General features: G+C 42.9%; 1 protein-coding gene across 10 annotated transcripts in view; it reads left to right on the top strand.

Moving 5' to 3' along the window:
* Positions 1 to 2,975: 2,975 nt before the first annotated feature.
* The window catches only part of swt1 (SWT1 RNA endoribonuclease homolog), a 25,507-nt gene continuing 9,836 nt past the window's right edge, over positions 2,976 to 18,646 (top strand). The window contains exons 1-16 of one of the 10 annotated variants that reach the window (XM_040034982.1): positions 2,976 to 3,070; positions 3,447 to 3,519; positions 4,164 to 4,247; positions 6,244 to 6,317; positions 6,448 to 7,105; positions 9,358 to 9,478; positions 10,022 to 10,123; positions 10,533 to 10,724; positions 11,423 to 11,516; positions 11,959 to 12,200; positions 12,454 to 12,602; positions 12,821 to 12,959; positions 15,048 to 15,187; positions 15,382 to 15,512; positions 15,809 to 15,955; positions 18,560 to 18,626. In XM_040034982.1, coding sequence (XP_039890916.1) covers positions 3,451 to 3,519; positions 4,164 to 4,247; positions 6,244 to 6,317; positions 6,448 to 7,105; positions 9,358 to 9,478; positions 10,022 to 10,123; positions 10,533 to 10,724; positions 11,423 to 11,516; positions 11,959 to 12,200; positions 12,454 to 12,602; positions 12,821 to 12,959; positions 15,048 to 15,187; positions 15,382 to 15,512; positions 15,809 to 15,955; positions 18,560 to 18,626 — 2,409 coding nt within the window. In that variant the 5' untranslated portion in view covers positions 2,976 to 3,070; positions 3,447 to 3,450. Of the gene's footprint in view, positions 3,236 to 3,446; positions 3,520 to 4,163; positions 4,248 to 6,243; positions 6,318 to 6,447; positions 7,106 to 9,357; positions 9,479 to 10,021; positions 10,124 to 10,532; positions 10,725 to 11,422; positions 11,517 to 11,958; positions 12,201 to 12,453; positions 12,603 to 12,820; positions 12,960 to 15,047; positions 15,188 to 15,381; positions 15,513 to 15,808; positions 15,956 to 18,559; positions 18,627 to 18,646 lie in introns of all 10 variants that reach the window. The other 9 variants (XM_040034981.1, XM_040034978.1, XM_040034980.1 and 6 more) reach the window with 9 other exon arrangements.

The following is an 18,646-nucleotide window of genomic DNA, read 5'->3' as shown; positions in this document are numbered from 1 at the left end:
ACATCTGGTTCAGAGGTCACCACAACAGACACCAACTACCTTGTGGCCGCAGCTCAATGCAGCAGCTTCAGCAATGGAGGTTCTGAACATGGTCCATTTGGACTCAATCTGATGATATGATTACAAAATCGATCATCAACCTGCGGCCTAGGGTGTCCTGGTGCCACATGCACTTGGTCCAAACATCATGTTTGCCCCTATGTCCAAACATGATGTTATGGAGAAACTGTGGTTTGCACAGAAGTCCGGTAAAAGAACACCGCTCGGGTTCAGAGCCTCTGACGGGCTGTTCTTCCCAATCACGCCCCTCCAGGTCTCACTGTCATTGTCCACTGAGTGTTGAAGTCTTCCAGTAATGACAGAGTCCCAAAGTGGAGTGTCCTCAAGCACCCCACTTAGGGACTCCAAGAAGACCGGTTACTCTGAACTGTTGTTTGGCGCATAGGCGTGGATCACAGTCAGGACTCGTTCCCTGACCTGAAGGCGCAAGGAACAAATCTTCTCATCTACCGGGGAAAATGTACAGCCAGAAAGCCGAGGGGATATTAAGATACCCACCCCAGCCCGCTGTCACCAAGGGGAACTCCAGACTGAGACAGAGGCCAGCCCCTCTACAGGAGACTGATTCCAGAGCCCGAGCTTGGTGGTGAGGCCCAACTATATCTAGCCAGTACCTCTCAACCTCATGCACTAGCTAGATTTCTTCCCCACCAGAGAGGTGACATTCCATGTCCCAATCGCTAGCCTCGGTAGCCGGGGAACAGTCTGCCACGGGCTCTGCCCCTGGTTGCTGCCCAGCACATACACTGTACCAGACCCCTAAGGTGCCTCCTGCTGGTGGTGGGCCTACAGGAGGATGGGCTCATGTCCCTTTAGAAGCTGTGCCCGGCCGGGCCCCATGTACTAAGGCTCAGCCACCATGCACTCGCCCTTGGGCATCCTCCCCGCGCCTCGATCCAGGGTGGGCCCCCGTTAACCCTATCCCAGGTAGGGTGAACCGCTCCCTTGAACCCTTCTCATGGGGGTTTTTAAAAATCACTCTTTGTCTGGTCCCTCACCCAGGACCAATTTTCCATGGGAGACCCTACCAGGGAGCAAAAGGCCCCTGGCAAAATAGGCCCTGGGATCCCTGGGACATACAAACCCCCCACCACAATAAGGTAGCGATTCATGGATGGGGTTAAATTTTACTACTGTAAATGCTTTAATTACGTACATTAAATTTATAAATACAATAAATTTATTGTTGGTCATATCATATTTTTATTATATTACTAATGTGTGATGGACACCAGTCTTGTGAAGCAATCACTAGCCAATCTTAACAATTACTGGTGGCTACAGAAATGCAGCCTAACAAACCAGGTGCAAAGTCTCATTGACATTAAAATGTGTTTTTAAGAGGTCTAGCCAAGAGAGCAGCAGAAAATGAAAGAAATATAACATCTCGGTTTTATAAATATATTTAAGGGACCAGAAGGACTGGATTAATGACAATAAGGGTAGAATTATAGAGTCATAAAGATACTTCAGGAACAGGTCCTTTTTTTTATTTTACATTCGCTAAATGAACTTGCTATTAGCATTAGCTACAACTCCCAGCTGAAAACAAAGTGCCGTACGTACACTTGACATGACAAACAAAAAATGGGAATCGCATTAAATTAAATTAAAACAATAATATCAGCACATTAGATTAAATTAAAGCAGTAAAATAAGGGTCAAACAGCGTTATAAGCCAAGGAATGAAATGGGTTTAAGACTTGTTTTAAAAATGGACAATGGAGGGGCCTCTCTAGTGTGCAGGGCAGGTTATTCCAGAGGTTAGGAGCAGCAATAGAGAAGGCCCTGTCCCGTCTGAGCTTCCTCTTGAACCTGGGTACCTCCAGAAGCAGCTTGTCAGCTGACCCGAGAAACCTAAGCATTCAGTAAGGATGAAGAAGCTCAGAGAGGTAAGGTGGGGCAAGACCATTTAAGCACAAGGAATCACAAGGTCCACTAGGACCAAACACAATCACCTCTGTTTTGCTTGGTTTACATTTTTAAAAAATTAGGGCCATTCAAGTTTTTATATCCTCTAGAAATGCCAAAAGCAGTTTAACAGATAAAGCATCTTTCTGCTTCAGAGGCAGATAAATCTGGCAGTTGTCGGCATACCAGCGGAAGGCTATTCCATCCCTTCTATGCATGGCTCCCAAAAGCTGTAAATACAAGGGAAATCCAGGGGCCCTAAAATTGAGCCCTGAAGAGCAGCAGAAAATTACTCATACCCTTAAAAAGTTAACACTAAAAGTTATGTCAGACAAATAAGACTCAAACCAATTCAAAGTAGTACCACGAATGCCTACAAGATGGTGTAAATGAGACAGTAAAATGTTGTGGTCTACAGTGGCAAAAGCAGCTGCTAGGCCAAGGAGGACAAGAACAACATGATTACCAGAATCATAGGTAACGAAGCTATCAATAAATCTCCAAGATACCATTCTCATCAAAACAACCAATCAATTAGGAATATACATTTTCTCCATAATTTTAGACAGAAAAGGCAGCTTGGAGATAGGCCTGTAGTTAGCCAATACAGTGTGGTCCAGGGCAGGTTTCTTGAGCAGAGGTTGTACTGCATGCTAAAAATTAGCAGGGACTACACCGGATATTAAACTGGTGTTTGACAAAACCCTGCCCTATGCTAGGCAACATCTCCTTAAAAAATCGTGGAGGGGCAGGATCATTTGGTCTCAGATGGCCAACCACATCCTCTAAATAAGAAAGAGTCACAAGCTCAAACAGAAGCAGAGGGTCAGACTCAGGGGCAGAGATGAGAGCTTTTTCAATAAAAAAAAAGAAAAAGAAAGACACATAAAACATTAGGTCGTTTATGAGAGGCCTCCAAACAGCCAATTTGTGGAGCATGGCATTAATGTTTTCACGAAACGCTCCAGGAGCAACAAACGCACGCGCAGCTCTCCCGTCCAGTCTGTGGCAGTCACGTAGCAACTGAGACAAAATGTTCGCAGTAGAAGAAGAAAAGCCGGAAGCGCTGCGGATGTTTTGGAAAACATTCAGCTCTGGGGTAGGGAAACTGAGCTGTGTAGGAATGTGACGTTTGCTCACATTTGACTTACTTTATGTCCCTGAAACAACGAAAGCGACCTCTTCAGACAGTAAGGACGACATGTAGCGTGTACGGCTGCGGTTTGCTGCTTCTTCTTCGTGTACGAGATTTAACGAGCTAACGGTAACATTTAACTTTAGACTGCTGTGAGTTACGAGTTTAACACTCGGCTTAACGCGGCAATATTTTATAGTATTAGGACGCGTTTAAGAGAGTAAAATGCGTCTTTTAGTTTAGTTTCGTTTTATGTCAGGGTGACGTGTTGCTTTAAATCAAGCTTGATTTTTGTGTTTATATTCACCGGAAACGTTCCTCTTTAACATTGCCTTCCCAGGAAAATGCCTAAGAAGGCCAAAAAGAGAAAGCACAAGAAGTCGTCTTCGTCTTCAAGTGAAGAAGACGAGAGGGTAAGTGTTAGATATTTTAGTATTATGGGAGCATTTACTGGGTACTTTTTTTGATGATATTAGACAGAAGATTCTGTGACTCAACAAGGCTCTTTATGTTAACCGTCATTTTCTCTTGCTTTGTCAACTCAAGATTTTATGGTGTGAAAGTAGATACTAAGGTTGGAGGGAAAACACCAACAAATCACTCTTTTACTTATCACTCCCTTGCAGAAGATGTTTATGTGAAGACCATCTGGGTTGTGTCAGAACTCACGGATGTAGGAGACCTCTGTATAAGATTTATAGGCCTTGAGAGTGCATCTTACTGCAATTGTAGAACAAAGGATTCTGTCTAGTGTTTAACGGACCTGTCAAAGGTATGTTGAGATACGATTGTAGAAGGCCTCTTTCAGAGCTGGGGGACCTTCCTTATATGGTTTTAACTTGAAACTTGTTGACACACGAACTTTCTGCCTATAAATACTGCTGCACAGAAGAATAAAACTTTGAGTTGATTTTGGGAAAGCAACCTGAACAGTCTCTGTATCATTTTGTTCTCCTAACTGCTCCCGACGTCGTAACTAACCCGCTGACGGCATATCTGAGTGCTACTTGAGAATATATTGCTGAGTGTTACTTAAGAATAATTTTGAATCTTATAGGGTAAAGACAAAACTCTGCTTATAGACGCCCACGCCTCGGGGAAACCCGATCCACGGACCAGACCCGGGACGGAGTTTCTTTCAGTAAGGTTACAGCGTTTGTGTACTGTAGTTGACTTTGCTGCTACATGACATGAATACTGTCCAGTCACAACAATGATTTATTGAACACACGCGTGGGCAGATGTATACAGTGTCATCCTCTGCATAGATCTCAACTAGGTAGCACACAGCATACTGTTTTTGTATATCAGGGTTCAGCCCCTTCATAAGCATATATCCTAACATGCATCAGTTGCACTTGGATACACTTCCTTTATTGACAAGCTTCTGTAAGACTTAAAGAGCTGTCTCAGCTGTCTCAGCTGTCTTACACTTCAGGTGTTTCCTGCTGTGCTGTTCTCTTCATACTCATCTGTGGCACATCCTGAGTACATACTGTACTAACCTTTGCTGAGCAGGCACGTATGCAAGTTACAAGCAGAACGTTTCTTCTAAGGCCCTAAGCTTTGCACGTTCAATAGCTTCTAGGTTAATATGTCACTAATAAAAGCCCTGTTGTATAAAAATATATTTTCCACAATACGCGTGTGTTAGTGAGAGGGAGATGGATGTAAGAGTGACGCTGGATGAGTTTACATGCCTGGGTTAACCATCCAAATCGAGGGATAACACACAAGAGAGGTGAAGAGAGAGTGCAGAGAGAGTAAGTTAGGAGAGTAAGTTTGAGTAAGAAATAAGATAAATAAAAGTAGTCCAAACTCATTTTGATTTAAAAGCCAAGGAAGCCATAAAAGTGGGTTTTCAAAGGGTTTTGAAAGTGTCCAATGTTGGGGAGGTCCTGATGTGAGGGGCAGTTTGTTCCACAGTTCAGGAGCAGTCACAGCAAAGGCTCGATCTCCTCTGTGCTTTAATCTGGACCTTGGGACAGCTAGGAGCATTTGATCTAACCCTGATGACAGACTGACGCCAGAGTAAAGACTATTACAAAAGTCAAGGCGAGATGAAATGAAGGCATTAAGGAGGGGAGAAAAAATAACTTCACCCAGACTGAGCTCCTGATGGGAGAGCAGTTTGAGAACATGTGTGTGGATCATGTATTCAACTCGAGAAAGAAAGAGTGCCCTTTCACCTCGTTTTAAGAAAAAGTCAACAATCCTGAAGTCGACGCAGGTGACCTTGAGGAAGTAAGATGATGAGGCAGAGCCGTCTTGTAATCTGGGAGAATTTGTTGTTCCAACTTTGGCCCTGAAGCTTCCAGCTGGTGAGGGGAGGCAGCATGAAGATAGTGGGTGTTTGGGTTTGGTTTAGGGCGACGAAAACTGCATCCCAATTCCCAGTGGCACTAGGACAAGACAGGAGGCGTGGCTGGAGGTGCCAGAGTTAAAGGTTCCCAAGATTTTCATCGGAAGGGATAAGAATTGGAACTTCAACATTATGCACTGCATACTGTACATTAATGCCACTGTTTTGCACATGTCTCAACTCTGTATATTTTTATATATTTTATTTATTGTTGACTCTATTTAATTTGTAAAATATGTGTATACACACACACACACACGTAGAAAAACATTTAGTATACACATCCAGAAATTTTTTTTTTGCATATACTATTATATATTGTACATATATTTATTAGTTTCAGATTTAGCCATTCATATATTTTGCCTGTTTACATTATTGTATTTTGCACAACTCTGTTGCTTGTGAAGCTCGCACACAAGAATTTCACTCACATGTGCTGTACCAATGTACCTGCACATGTGATGTGACAATAAAAGTGATTTGATTTGATTTGAATTGGGAAGAGTATATCAGAGAAACGGCTCAGGTTGAGCAGTTTGGAGACAAAATTGGTTTCGACATGTGCAGCATAACTAAGCACTATCATGACAAAAACGTTCAGAATAGGAGTGACAGGGCACTGGAATATTACAAAGTTTTCCTAAAAACAAGAAGTCCCTCATGTAAAAAATATCAAGAAAAAATGCCATTTTTTTTTATTGCTTTTATTTCAGCTGTAGTCTCCCTTAATTGTTGCATTTCACAAAATGTTTCATGTTTTTTATGTTATCAGATATCCAGAGGACAATATGCAAGCAACAGTTACAAAACCGCCAAGAGGAAAGAAGTTTTAAAGAGTCAGAAAAGGTTTGATGGAATTTGCATAACCATTTATTTATTTCTGCATTTTTTTAACTGGAAATTAATCGTGTTTTTTATATTAATTTAAAAAAAAAAGTTCTTACAGCATCGTTTCTTTTTATTCTTCAAAATCTAGCTGTAAAAAGGACAAGGAAAAATCCGTTTCTTCTTCTGTTAAAGATGACTCCCAAAGCACCCGGCAGATCAAAAAACCTGTCTACAGACTGGCAAAAACACAAGCAACAGAGCAGAAACCCATTAATAAGGACAGACAATATGCAAAATCCAAACCAGACTTTGTGCCATTCCATGGGGATCATTGCTCCAGTAAAGCAAAGAATTATGTTTCAGGAAAAGATAAAACTGTCACTGGAAGCGACATTGTGGAAAGAGGATACTCAAAACTCAGTGCAGGTGCAGTCCCTCAGAGAACAGAAACGAAGTCTAAAGGTGGGTTCGATGAAAAGTCTTCCCAGAGGAGCCAGTCCAAATTAAACAAGCCTCGAGTGGGTCCCAGTTTAGTTTCTGCTGAAGTGAAAGAACCAAGGCAGGATGTGCAGAAGAGGAACTGCAGAACTGAGGACCCACCGAGGACTGGAAATCACAGCAGGTATATCAAGACCAGCAAACCTACCTCCTCCACCTCTGCTATAGAGATGTGTCAAAAGCATGAAAAAAAGGAGTTAAAGCCCCAAAGAAGTTTCTATAAAGATGATGCAAACACGTCTTCTGCCTCCATCTTAAAGAAGTCTTCCACTTCGGCCAAACACAGTGCCTCGGAAAGCAGCTCAAAGGTAAATTTCACATCAGTGTCCCGTGGTAAAGTTCAGTCATCATCAGTTCCAAAGCAAATAAATCCTGGCACATTATCGAGAACCATTAGAATGTTTTATTAGGCTCAGATATAAATACACCATCATCTGCATATAGGGCCACTTTGTGGTCTTCTCCACTTATATGAATACCTTTAATACTTTCTCTCTGTCTTAACCATTGTGCAAGTGGCTCTATATATAAGAAGAGGAGCAGACATTACAAATGCTTATCACTACACTGTTGATCTTCCCTGAGATTACTATATGCCTCCCTTCTTAATAGGCCTCAGAAATGTACTCAAATTGTACTTTTTGTGATGTTAATATCACAACTCCCCTCATCCGTCCATTTTTAGAAGACGAGTAGTATGCCCTTTTGTAACCCATTCTTTTCAGCTTCTCACGTTCTGATGCTGCACGTTTTATTTTCGATAATATCTTACTTCTTTAACCAGACTTGAGCCCCTTTTACATTAAATGAGACCATCTTGATGTCCTGCATGATCGTATGGTGAAAATGTGCTAAATACTTTTCTTTAAACTTGTGCATGGACAGTTTCTCTCCCTCAGAAAAAATAATGAACTCAAACATTGAATAAAAACAGAGATAGTCCTTCCAAGAAGAAACGAGCCCTGCATGACCTTGTGTTGGCCAGGTCCCAGTAGGGGGTAAGTCTCCCCCTCTTTGCTGAGGGAGGGCCCTAGTAAATGTCCACACCCTAACAAGTTTGTGTCTAACATCCTGACTCAGGATCTAATTTTTGAACATAGTTATATATTTTTAAAAAACTCCACAGTTATTACAAAGAGAGAGAGAGAAAAGAGAAGTAAGAAGCCGAGTTAACGACTCTACTAAGTAATGTGACCATAACCATGATGTAATATCAGATTTGTAAAACAATCTGAACTCTTCAGTCGTCAGTATCTCTCCTGAACATCCGAAGCTTCTCTGCAGCGGATGCGTTGGCTTTCTTGCGTATGATCAGGCGTCACTCCGGCTTGGTGACCGCGCGCCGTGCGCCAAGCGGACGGCAACTGAATCTCTTCCTGCTGTCGGGTTGCTGTGGGGTTTTCGCGCGGTGATATTCGTTGCGTCTTTTGAAGACCTCATTAGGGTAGTCGTGGTCCGCAAAAATCGTACCCTTCATAGAGCACCTTCTTCTTCTGCCATGCTCTCCGAAGAACATCTTCTTTCGTGTGGGAGTCCCCAAACTTCACAATGGATCGGGGCTTTTCGCGGTCAAAGCGCAATGTGCTGTCTGGTCACTGGGAAAGCCCAGCGTGTTTTTCAATTAATTGTCCAAACATGTAATTATGTCGGCCCTTTCTTAATCTTCACATATTCCATATATCCAAAGGTTGTCTCTGCGCGCTGCTTCTAGGCTAGCTTGACGTCCCGTCTCTTATTTAATGACGATGCCGCCTGTAGCGCCGTCTCAGTCTCTTCATTCGTCCCTCTGCCTCTTCCACTCTAGCATCAACTCCTCTTAACTCACGTTTAATATCCGCCTGTTGTTGGTTGTTGTCTTTTCTGAAGTCGCGTAGCTCTTTCAGGATATTCAGGAGGGTGGGCTCAGCTGTATCCATGCCCTCCGTGGCTAACCTTGGGTCAGGAGAGTAGCTCCAATCCACGTGGCTTTTCTGTTTCCTCATCTGTCGGAGTTGTGACTCTCTTACTTCTTGTGACTACCCCCGTTTCCATATTTAAAAGCAGTCTCCACTATTATAAGAAGATTAGCCTTGTTTAAACCATACAGGGAAAAAACAAAACAAAGCCTGTCGTTAAGAACCGGAAGTTCTTAACGATTAATTCTAGCTATGCAACGAACCCAAAGTTGCTCGGATCTTAAACCAAGGTTAAAATTTGATGGCAGGCCTTCTGGGTATGGGCAGCTCCCGCAGACACCTGATACCAACACTGACCAGGTAACATCACTCATTTAATGTTGATCCATGCTCAGTCATCTGGACCTAGCGTCTTCAGTGGGAGAAACGTTTCATCACTCATCCAAGTGACTTCTTCAGTCTCAGCCGACTGCAGGTTTTCCCAACCTTATAAACAGTACATTTCCACAATAAACTAGCCCACTGAATGAACAATCGTTCAGTGGGCTGGTTTCAGTTCATACTGTCCACATGAACAGAATCAGCCTTTTGGGATCACTCATTTAAAACAGTAAGAAAGAACTGAAGGATAGATGTTTGTTTTTAAATGGATGGCTTTTCCACAGATACAAGTGGTTGAAGAGCTTCATCTTGCCCGCTCTGAGAAGAGATTGGAGGTGAATGTCTTGAAGAGCTACGGGGAGCTCACCGCTATGGACATAGATTGTCCCGAAGAAGGACCTGCAGGTACGTAAGCGTCGTCTCTTTCCTAAAGACGTCCCAATTTTGTACACTCATCATGTGTTAAATTTTAAATCACACTTTGAGGAGTTTTTGGTTATTGTTTCAAAATTTCAAGTCAAGCATGTCAACTTTCAACTCACTAATTCAAACATCTGTAAGTGACAAAACTGAAATAATAAGCCCAAACTTTCAACTTGTGGCAGAAGCAATTTAACACATCTAACCCACTCGTAACTTGATCCATAGTTTGACTTTTTTTTAATTAATCCTTGTGTGACACATAAAGATTACGATATAAGCATCTGATTTATATATTTTAACATCTGACTTATGGATTTAGTTATTAATCTAACAAAATGGATAACTGATAAGACAACTGAGATGCTCAGCTCAAGTTAGTCTCAAGTAGTTTCTGAAATCGAGTTTCCACAAAACAATTATGTGGAAAGTAATATTATCTTTTGTGTTATTTTATTTATTGTTTTGATCATTTAAAAATAACCAAGAAATTACTTGATTCAATCCAATGTTTTTTTTTCTTCACAGGCAAAAACTCGTCTCAGCAGGACCTAATCCTTGTTCTCGACACAAACATTCTCCTCAGTCACCTGGATTATGTGAAAAAGATCCGCTGTCATGGCCTCGGAGGTGTTTCACGCTATAATTTGCTATTAAAGCAGTAACTAATATTAACGGTGTTTTGTAGAATGATTTACAACATTTCATGTTGTTAAGATTTTTTCAGTCATGAGTTAAATGCTTAAGTTATCTTCAAGCAGTGTATTTAGCCTTTTATCTTGAAAATTGTCTCCATAGCACAGCGTATTGCATTTTTGCTTTCCCTAACATAACATAATTTAGTTTTTAGACTCTATGATCACGCATCTGCTCCCAAAGAATGATTTCATTCCAGGATCAATACAGTTGCAAGAGAACTGAAGAGAAAATTTTAATTTAAAAAAACGTTATGATCACTTCCACATTGTCAGATTGTATTTTTATGGATAAACTAATCAGTACTGTCTGCTTGCTCTGTGTTTACTTCATGTTCTGTTAGGCCTGGGCTTCCCCATTATTGTCATCCCCTGGGTGGTGCTTCAGGAGATGGACTCCCTAAAAATGGGAAGAGGCCTGTCAGGCTCCGTGGCCCACCTGGCGACTCCAGCCATCTCTTACATTTACAAGTGTTTGAAGAGCCGGGAACCTCGGCTGTGGGGCCAATCTATGCAGCAGGCCGCAGAGAGCAGCAGTGAGTGGAAACTTTGTCTCTATTACACATCCATTAGCCCATGTGAGAGCTGCCTGATAGGCTGTTGGGTGAATTGTTGACTTGATAAATAAATAAATGTCACCGTCACCCTCAACAACAGCGAGCACATGAAAACCTTCTATCCGTTACAAAGGAACGTAACCATTCCAACGTTACCAGCATGACAAGCAGATCCCACCTGAGATGTTTTCCACGTGCCACAGTGGAGGAGGTGCCCTAACTTCTTCTTGTTGCACGATGATGGAACCTTGTTAACATCCAACCATGCAAAATATGATTTTTTGCCATTTTCCAAGTGGTCTGAAACTTTTGGTCGGGACTGTATTTTGTCATTGCTTGACTCCTCTGCACAGACACTAGGTGGCACTAACGCTGAACTCTTTCTCAAGAAATTAGTCACCATAATATACATTGTAAATATCTCAAGGGCACATTGTATCCGTGCATTCATTGCTGTGTCGATATTTTGTTACATTTTAAACAAGATCTGACAAAGGAGATGAGGAAGAAATGTTTTGGGTTTATTTTGGAGCCTCTACGCCTTCAGTATCTCTTTTAAAACAGGCATGGATTCTCCATCTTGTGTTTTCATTGTTGAGTCCTCCTGGTCTTTAACAGCGTCATGTCTTGTCCTTCTGTCCCTCTCTCTCTTCCTGTCTGTCTCCCCTTGTATGCAGATGGTCTGACTGCTGAGAATAACGATGACAGAGTGCTGCAGTGCTGCCTGCAGTACCAGAGGCTGTACCCAGAGTGTGCTCTCACCTTATGCACGTGAGTTATCCCTCCTCCCCCCCTACAGTAAACTGCTGCTGCTGCAGAGTGTGTCCTCTGCTGATAATGCACATGCATGTGACTGTGAGTGGGTCCAGCCAGATAGTTCCAGTTGGGATGAGAGAAAGAAAGCGAGGGCCAGACAGCTATTGGCAAAGAATAGATGTGCTGAGCACGGGAATGTGAGTTTAGTTTAGCAACTTATTGGCTCCGATTTTATGACGCAGCTATTTTGTTTTGTTTTCATCATTTTGACCTATTTCACGGCGCTGTTTCCTGCTGTAGTCATCGATTGTTTTGCTAAATCAAATTAGCGGGCAGACAGCGCTTCAGTGTCGCACAGTGAATTGATAATGAGTGTGGATGTCTGTGAAAATAAATAGTCTTAATGCTTTATCACTGCCCCCTGATTAAAAACATGCTTCTATTCTGTCATCTTCAGCAATGATAAGAATCTGTGCAGTAAAGCCCTCCTGAGTGGGGTGAAGGCACTCTGCAAGACCGACTTGGAGGCAGAGGTTGGGAGATCCAGACATGGCCTTCAGATCACTGGAGGCATTCAGGCTTCTGTGCCACCGAGCAATAACCCTCAAGTCTTATCACCAACGCTGAGCACGAGGTGCCCACCGGTTCAGCCACATGGTCAAAAGAAAGCGGGCTTTTATGTGGGAGTCCTACACAAAGGTGAGCTGGAGGTTAATGTGTTGCTTCATCATCATGCAGTAGTTAATGGCACATACTATCTATGTACTAGGAATCCCCCGCAACACATGCACTTCCTGTTTTCCTTCCCTCCCTTCCTATATTAACTGTATACAAGAAGTACACAGAGTTAGTATTATAGATGTTCATTTCTAGTCATTTACTCGTATGTGCTCTGTATCTACTGCCTAAAATCACTCAAACATATAAAATACTTGTATGTAACTGATCACAGACAGCAAGCAGCTCAGTGAAGGAGACGAGGAGAGGACACTAAGGGACCTCAGCGGATGCATTTCTGCATTAGAAGACTGTCTGAGGGAGGTGCTGTCTGAAGTTTTGCAAGTGGAGATGAAGGCTGCTTATGATGACCTCTGGCTTGAGGTAAAATAAATAAATATGGGGAATTTCACTTCGCTGACACTAAAAACACAGGTTCATTAGTTAAATGTTAGGTTGTATCAATATGCTGTTATAATATAAGAAGTTACTTTAGGTATGGGTACGGTGATTGATGAGCTCCTCATAAGTGACACGTTCATTCTGTAAATAAAACTGTAATGTAAGTAATTGGTTCATGATATCATTCTTTGCATTAACAGATCGTTTATTTAAAGCCACCGTGGACACTTCAGGATGTCTTACAGTGTATAAAAAAGCACTGGATTGCTGTTTTTGGCCACCTCACCCATCGGAGGAAGGAGCAAACTGTTTTAAAGCTCATCAAATTTTTCAACTCGGGTAAGCACAAATATAGGTGAAAATATACTCTTATATACTCAGTGGTTACGAATAGTGAGTCTGTTATTAGCCTTATTTTGGAGTCTTGTGTGGTGATTTGAAGATTTAACAGGCAGCATTGTTGTGAAGGACATCACGTCTGTTTCTTGGATCTCGCAGGCTTGATAGAATCAGACATTCTAGATGAAAACATGATGACGACAGTTTCCTAGGAGCTTGTGTCCATATTCCCCTGAGAGTAAACAGCAGAATTTAATGTGTATAAAGGCAAATACTATATAATTATTGTAGCTCTGTAGTCATTTCAATGTTATAAACTGAAGCTTCTGATAGTCAGTTTGCCATATAAGCAATGTTTGAAACTGACGAGCTGATTATTAGCTCATCAGTTATGCAAAAAGTTACATTGTTAGGCGATGAAATGTCCAATTTCCGATACTCTGCATTATTTGTATAGAAAACGGTGCTTTCCCTGCACCTTGGCAGAGAGCGGTGGTAAAATACTGAGTCATCCCTCGAATGTAAGCCTTCCACCGTGGGGGTGTGATGTTGTCCGCCCTGCACTGTGCTAGAACCCTAAAGAACTGCGTGCAGAATCAGGTCATTTGCTAAAGTAGGAGACGGAAATGTGGGTCAGAAAGATGCTGAGTCGCCCACTGCAGCACTTCTGGGTCTTACTGCTGGATCCCCTTTGTGTATTCTTACAGTGCTGAATGTGTGTGTGTGTGTCTGTGTGCATGTGTGTGTGTGTCTCTGTTTCTCATGCTCTGTGTCCACCTGTGTTTAGCTGCCCAATAATTTTTAATCCAGGCAAGAATGTTAATAGATTAAACAGTGTGGTTTTGTCCTTGCTGTGTGTTTTTGTGTGTGTTTGTGTATCCTTGGTTCACATGCTTGATTTCTTGGTACCACGCAGCCTGGCTCTGTGCCAGGAAGCTGAGAGAAGGGCGAGCAGAAGGAGGAAGGGAGGAAGGCTGGATGGACTGTATCTGAGGCTAAGAACAAATCTGGGAGTGGAAAAGTACTGCATGTGATTTTCTGGTATCCCCTAAGAAGGCTGTGGGTGTGTGTGTGTGTGTGTGTGTGTGTGAGCGTGTATTCATATCTTTGTGGGGACCAAAAATTGGAAGTTTAGTATACTTGAGGGGACCAACAGCTGTTATGGGGACCAAAATCCTGGTCCCCAAAATGTGGTTTTAGTGTCAGGGTTACAATTGGGTTGTGGTCAGGTTTAGGGTAAGCATTATGGTGATTAGATGTTTGTTTTTTAAAAACAGCTGTGTTTGTGAGGACAGACTGTCTTCATACACATCTGTAAGGTAACAATATTCTCACTGTTAGGGCTACAGCTGGAAATGGAAGGATAAGCGTCCTGATAGATGTGTAGCTGTTACTGTAAAGAATTTACTTTGTTTGTTTCCTTTGCTGTCCATACACAAATGCCAAGTTAGGTAAAGGATTTTTAAAAGAACAAGATAAGTAAAGATAAAAAAAATAATGGAAGATAAATAAATGAGTACAAAATAAGTCAGGGAAGACAAGTGTGGAGATGTTGATGTAGATGGATGTACACGGAGCTTAATGTGCAAAGTGTCTGACATGCAAATTGCAGTTGAGGTAGGTCAGCTGTTCAGGAGTCTGACAGCAGGGGGGAAGAAGGAGCTGTTGAGTCGGGACGTTCTGGGGTGTGTGGGGTCTTTGAGGATGGAGGCGGCGCTCTGCTCTGCAGAGAGGGCAGCGGAGTCTCTGACTCTGACCTTCACATTTATAGAAAATAATGTGTTTATTGTGTAAAATGTTGATGTGCTGTAAACCTTCTTCTATGTGTGGATGTGTGTTTTCTTGCACAGTATGTGCACATGCAAGCTCCCTGTCAGTCTGCGCGTCTATAGGTTTCCACCTGACTGTAACAGGAACGCAGCAGCTCTGCAGCAGAGCTCACATTCATAATAGTTCAGTTTTTGTTACGTGACGTAAAACAGAGTTCATTTAGCTTCATTCATTTAGCACATTTTAGTTAGGTGACATTAACCTTTATGTGCAGTCAGCTGATGGGCAGACTGCATGCATGCGTGCGTGTTTTCTCAGGTGAAACGGTGGAGCGCGAAGCCATCACAGAGGTCGTTCAAGATGCCAAAGAGCTTGTGAACGCTTTTTCGAGAAGTTCAAAGCGCGTTCCACGAGCCGTCGCTGTACTGGACGACATTTTGAACAAGCTACGACCTCAGGTCAGCTCGAGCGCATTTGAAGACTTAATGGGTTTTTGTGTATGTTGTATCGTGGTCGTGTCTGTTTGTGTCACGTATATTGTAAGGGAAGTATTTTTAAAGTCTGATAACGAGCTAAACATTACCCATTTTCTTATTAAACATAGCAATTTGAGTTTTTTTGTTTGAAACGTATTTTTCGTATTGTTTCTCAGCCAAATCCTCCTACGGGGGGAGAATCTCCCGCCTGCGACGTTGTCATGAATGACGATGACGATAACGGAGACTCTCACCAGGAAGTGTGGGCCGTCTTTGAGAGGATCTGGTCTCACGTGTGTCAACTAAGGTGGGCATGTTTGTTATTGGAGTGTTGGGATTATACTGCAGGTGCCATATTAGGATTACTTACTAGCACATATGCTTGGATTTATTTAAATAACTATGTCACCATCAGTTCAGAAGTTAGCGTATTCTGCAGCAGCACCGTACTATGATGATAGTGTGAGAGCCAAGTGGTTCCAATTGTGGAGGAATTACAAAAAGTGTGATTTTGCCAGGACAAAAACACACTTTGGAGTTTATTTTGTTTTTCTTTCCGTTCTGCCGACCCCCTGAAATCTTTTGCTTTCTGTTTTGTTTTAGCTTGGAGGTGTTCAAAGCTCTGGGCTTTGACCCTCACACCAGGCAGTGCCTTCAGCCAGAGGGAGCTGCTCCACCACCACAGGATGCCTTGGCCTGCTTGCACAAACTGTCCTCCATGGTCTCGCAGCTGCTCCAAGCTTTCAGCAGGTATGTCACGTCAGTTAAAAAAATACCCCTGGAGGCCCCTTCCTGTTGCTTCTTTAGATTTTAGGAGTGTGTGCGTCACAGTCACCGTTTCACAAATCTTACAAGTGCATCTGGATCCGTGTCTTTCGGTAACCTCCACAGAGGAGTGTGATCTTGCTTAACCTGTCACGCTTTCCTCATGTTTTCACAGGTGTGTCTCACCTTTGCCTCAACAAGTAGCTTTTCCAAGAAGTCCTTTAAACGGCCACCCCTCTCCTTCCTGTGCGCATGTGTTTTATGCTGTCATTGCTCTCGGGCTTCATACAGCGCAGGCTGTAATCTCCGTGACCTTGTAGCTTTGCCTTATCGCCTTTCCCATGACGCAGCAGCCTGCGCTTCAGTGTAGCGGGAAGTTTCTGGTACGAACTCTAAGAAAAATGTCTAGAATGCACTTCTTGTGCCTGCATTGTCAGCGTGTGGTATGTTCACATGTAAGAAGCGTGTTCTTATCGCACTGGGAACGACCCGAGTCAGTCTTTGGTTTGTTCTCACGTTTACGTAACACGAATCATCACAGTCGTCTGCAGCGATGCGGCTGCAGTCACGTGCTTTTAATTTGTTTTCCATTCACTCGGTTCCACTCGGAAAATTCAACGACAGCGCTTTTTCACGGAAGACATTTCACGCTGTGCAGTAGGAAGAGCTTGTGGACATAACAAAGTTAAGAATCGCCGATTTCCATTTGACCGCTTCCGTTTCCCAGAGTTGTGACTCGTAGCTCGGTGTCAACCTCGTTAATCCCACCTCGCTTCTGTGCGTGGGACACAAAAAGTGACAATTATTTGTTATCTATTTCCCGGACAGCATTCAGTGTGACATTTGGGTCTCTTTGAGGGAAGGTAACAATAAACCGCTGCCATCCAAAGGTCGAGGTGTCTCCTGATGTTCAGCCTGGTGTCAGATACAAAAACAGTGTAGAAAAGCTTTTGCTCTGGTAGTGACGCGGTGTTTGTGGTGATATAAAACAATCTGCTGTTTTAAAGTATATGAAACTTCTCACAGTGCGATATCCTGAAAACCCCTCAAACCATTTAACCCTCCGAGCTCGTCTGTTTTTATTGTTTTTGAATGGTGGGACTTCGTTACCAGATATTACATCACGTCTAACATATGATCTGGTGAAGCTGCAGATAACATTGTACAAAAGCCTCCTGACATGTTGTGACACAGCGGCGTCCTTTTCGAACACTCCGATAATCCTGCTTTCTCTCGAGTTTGCAGCTGCGGCGTCCGTGCGTACCCGTGGGCGTGTGCGAGGCTAATAAGAGCCACTTTAAATAGATAGTAAAGTAAACACACAGTGAATTCATCAGATGGGATACTGTCTGTAAACATCTAAGAAGGACATACCAGAATATGCATAATGGCCGGATAACACGAGTGCTTTCAGTCCAGAGAAAAGCTGGAAACAAAAATGGGAACTTCTGTCACACTGAGTGATATTGCTGTGAATGCATTTCCACATTAGTGTGAAGCATGTCGAGTCAGGTCACGATTAAACACTCTTAAACTTGATGTCTGCCAGCATGACAAATATTATAAATATGAATCACTGCAGGATTTGCATTCCTGTGGATTATTATTAGCAGGAATCTGCGTGTTTGTGTGTAAATCTGCGCCAGTCCGTACGCATGCATGTGTGTATTGGGCTGCACGAACATGGTTGCCTAGGAGACAGCCGGGCTCATTTTCATGTGTTTGAGCAGAGCTATGAGTCATTCCATGCACGCTATCGCGCCGTCTTCCTCTTTTTCATTTTTCTCATTCTGCAGACACTAGATATGGATAATTTAGGACACTGTCATTTCCTATCATTTTCTCCTATTTCCTATCCTTCCACCCTCGTTGCTCTGCTGCCGTTCCTTGCTGTCTTCTTGTTTCTCGCTCTGCATTATCCCCGTGCGTCAGAGTAATGCACTTAATGACAGTGCGGGTTTGCATTTTATGCAGATGCACGGTTGTGGATGAATGCGCGGATAAAACGTGGAACTGCAAACTCATTTTGTCTGGCACAGTTTTAATCTGAGCAAATTCGTGCAATCGCAGAAGAACATTACACACCGGTTAAAACCATCCTCCAAATATTTGGTGGTCGTCTCCCTTTGGCCATAAAATCAGTTCAAACCTGTCAGAGACGAGCGCTGTGTCCGGGCCTTTGGGTTGCGCACACAGTGTGTCTGGGGGGCTTTTTGTGATGGTTCATGAACCCGAGCGTTTGTTTTTCCTTTTGATATTTAGCCCTTATTCAGATATTACTTTGTTGAAATCATGTAACGCGCTGTACAGGTCCAGGGACTCACTGCTGTGTGTGCTTTATAGGCTGCCGTCGTGAAATAGGGGTGTGTGCTGTGGTTTCCTTTCATAGCCATGTGAACGCATGGATGGTTAACTCGTGACACTAAATTGTCTGCATGTGTTGATGTGACAGCGCTGCTGCCTCTGTGTTAGAGGACAGACTCCAGGGCCCCAACCCTGAGCTGGCTAATCAAAACTGAAACGTATCGATCCCAGTGGGACTTTCTTGTAACAGAGATCAGTTCTAACATTGTGTTTTTCTGTTTTCAGTGTCTTGTTATCAGCTCCCGGCTTAGAAGAAGTCCAGACACTGCTCAGCATCATCAACTCTAACAATGTCAGTGGCATATGACAATT

Source organism: Simochromis diagramma, unplaced genomic scaffold, assembly GCF_900408965.1.
Source record: "Simochromis diagramma unplaced genomic scaffold, fSimDia1.1 OVJJ01000816.1, whole genome shotgun sequence".
In the NCBI taxonomy this organism is placed as follows: Eukaryota; Metazoa; Chordata; class Actinopteri; order Cichliformes; family Cichlidae; genus Simochromis; species Simochromis diagramma.
The sequence above is the reverse complement of the archived record's forward strand: the minus strand, read 5'-3'. Positions and strand labels throughout refer to the sequence as shown.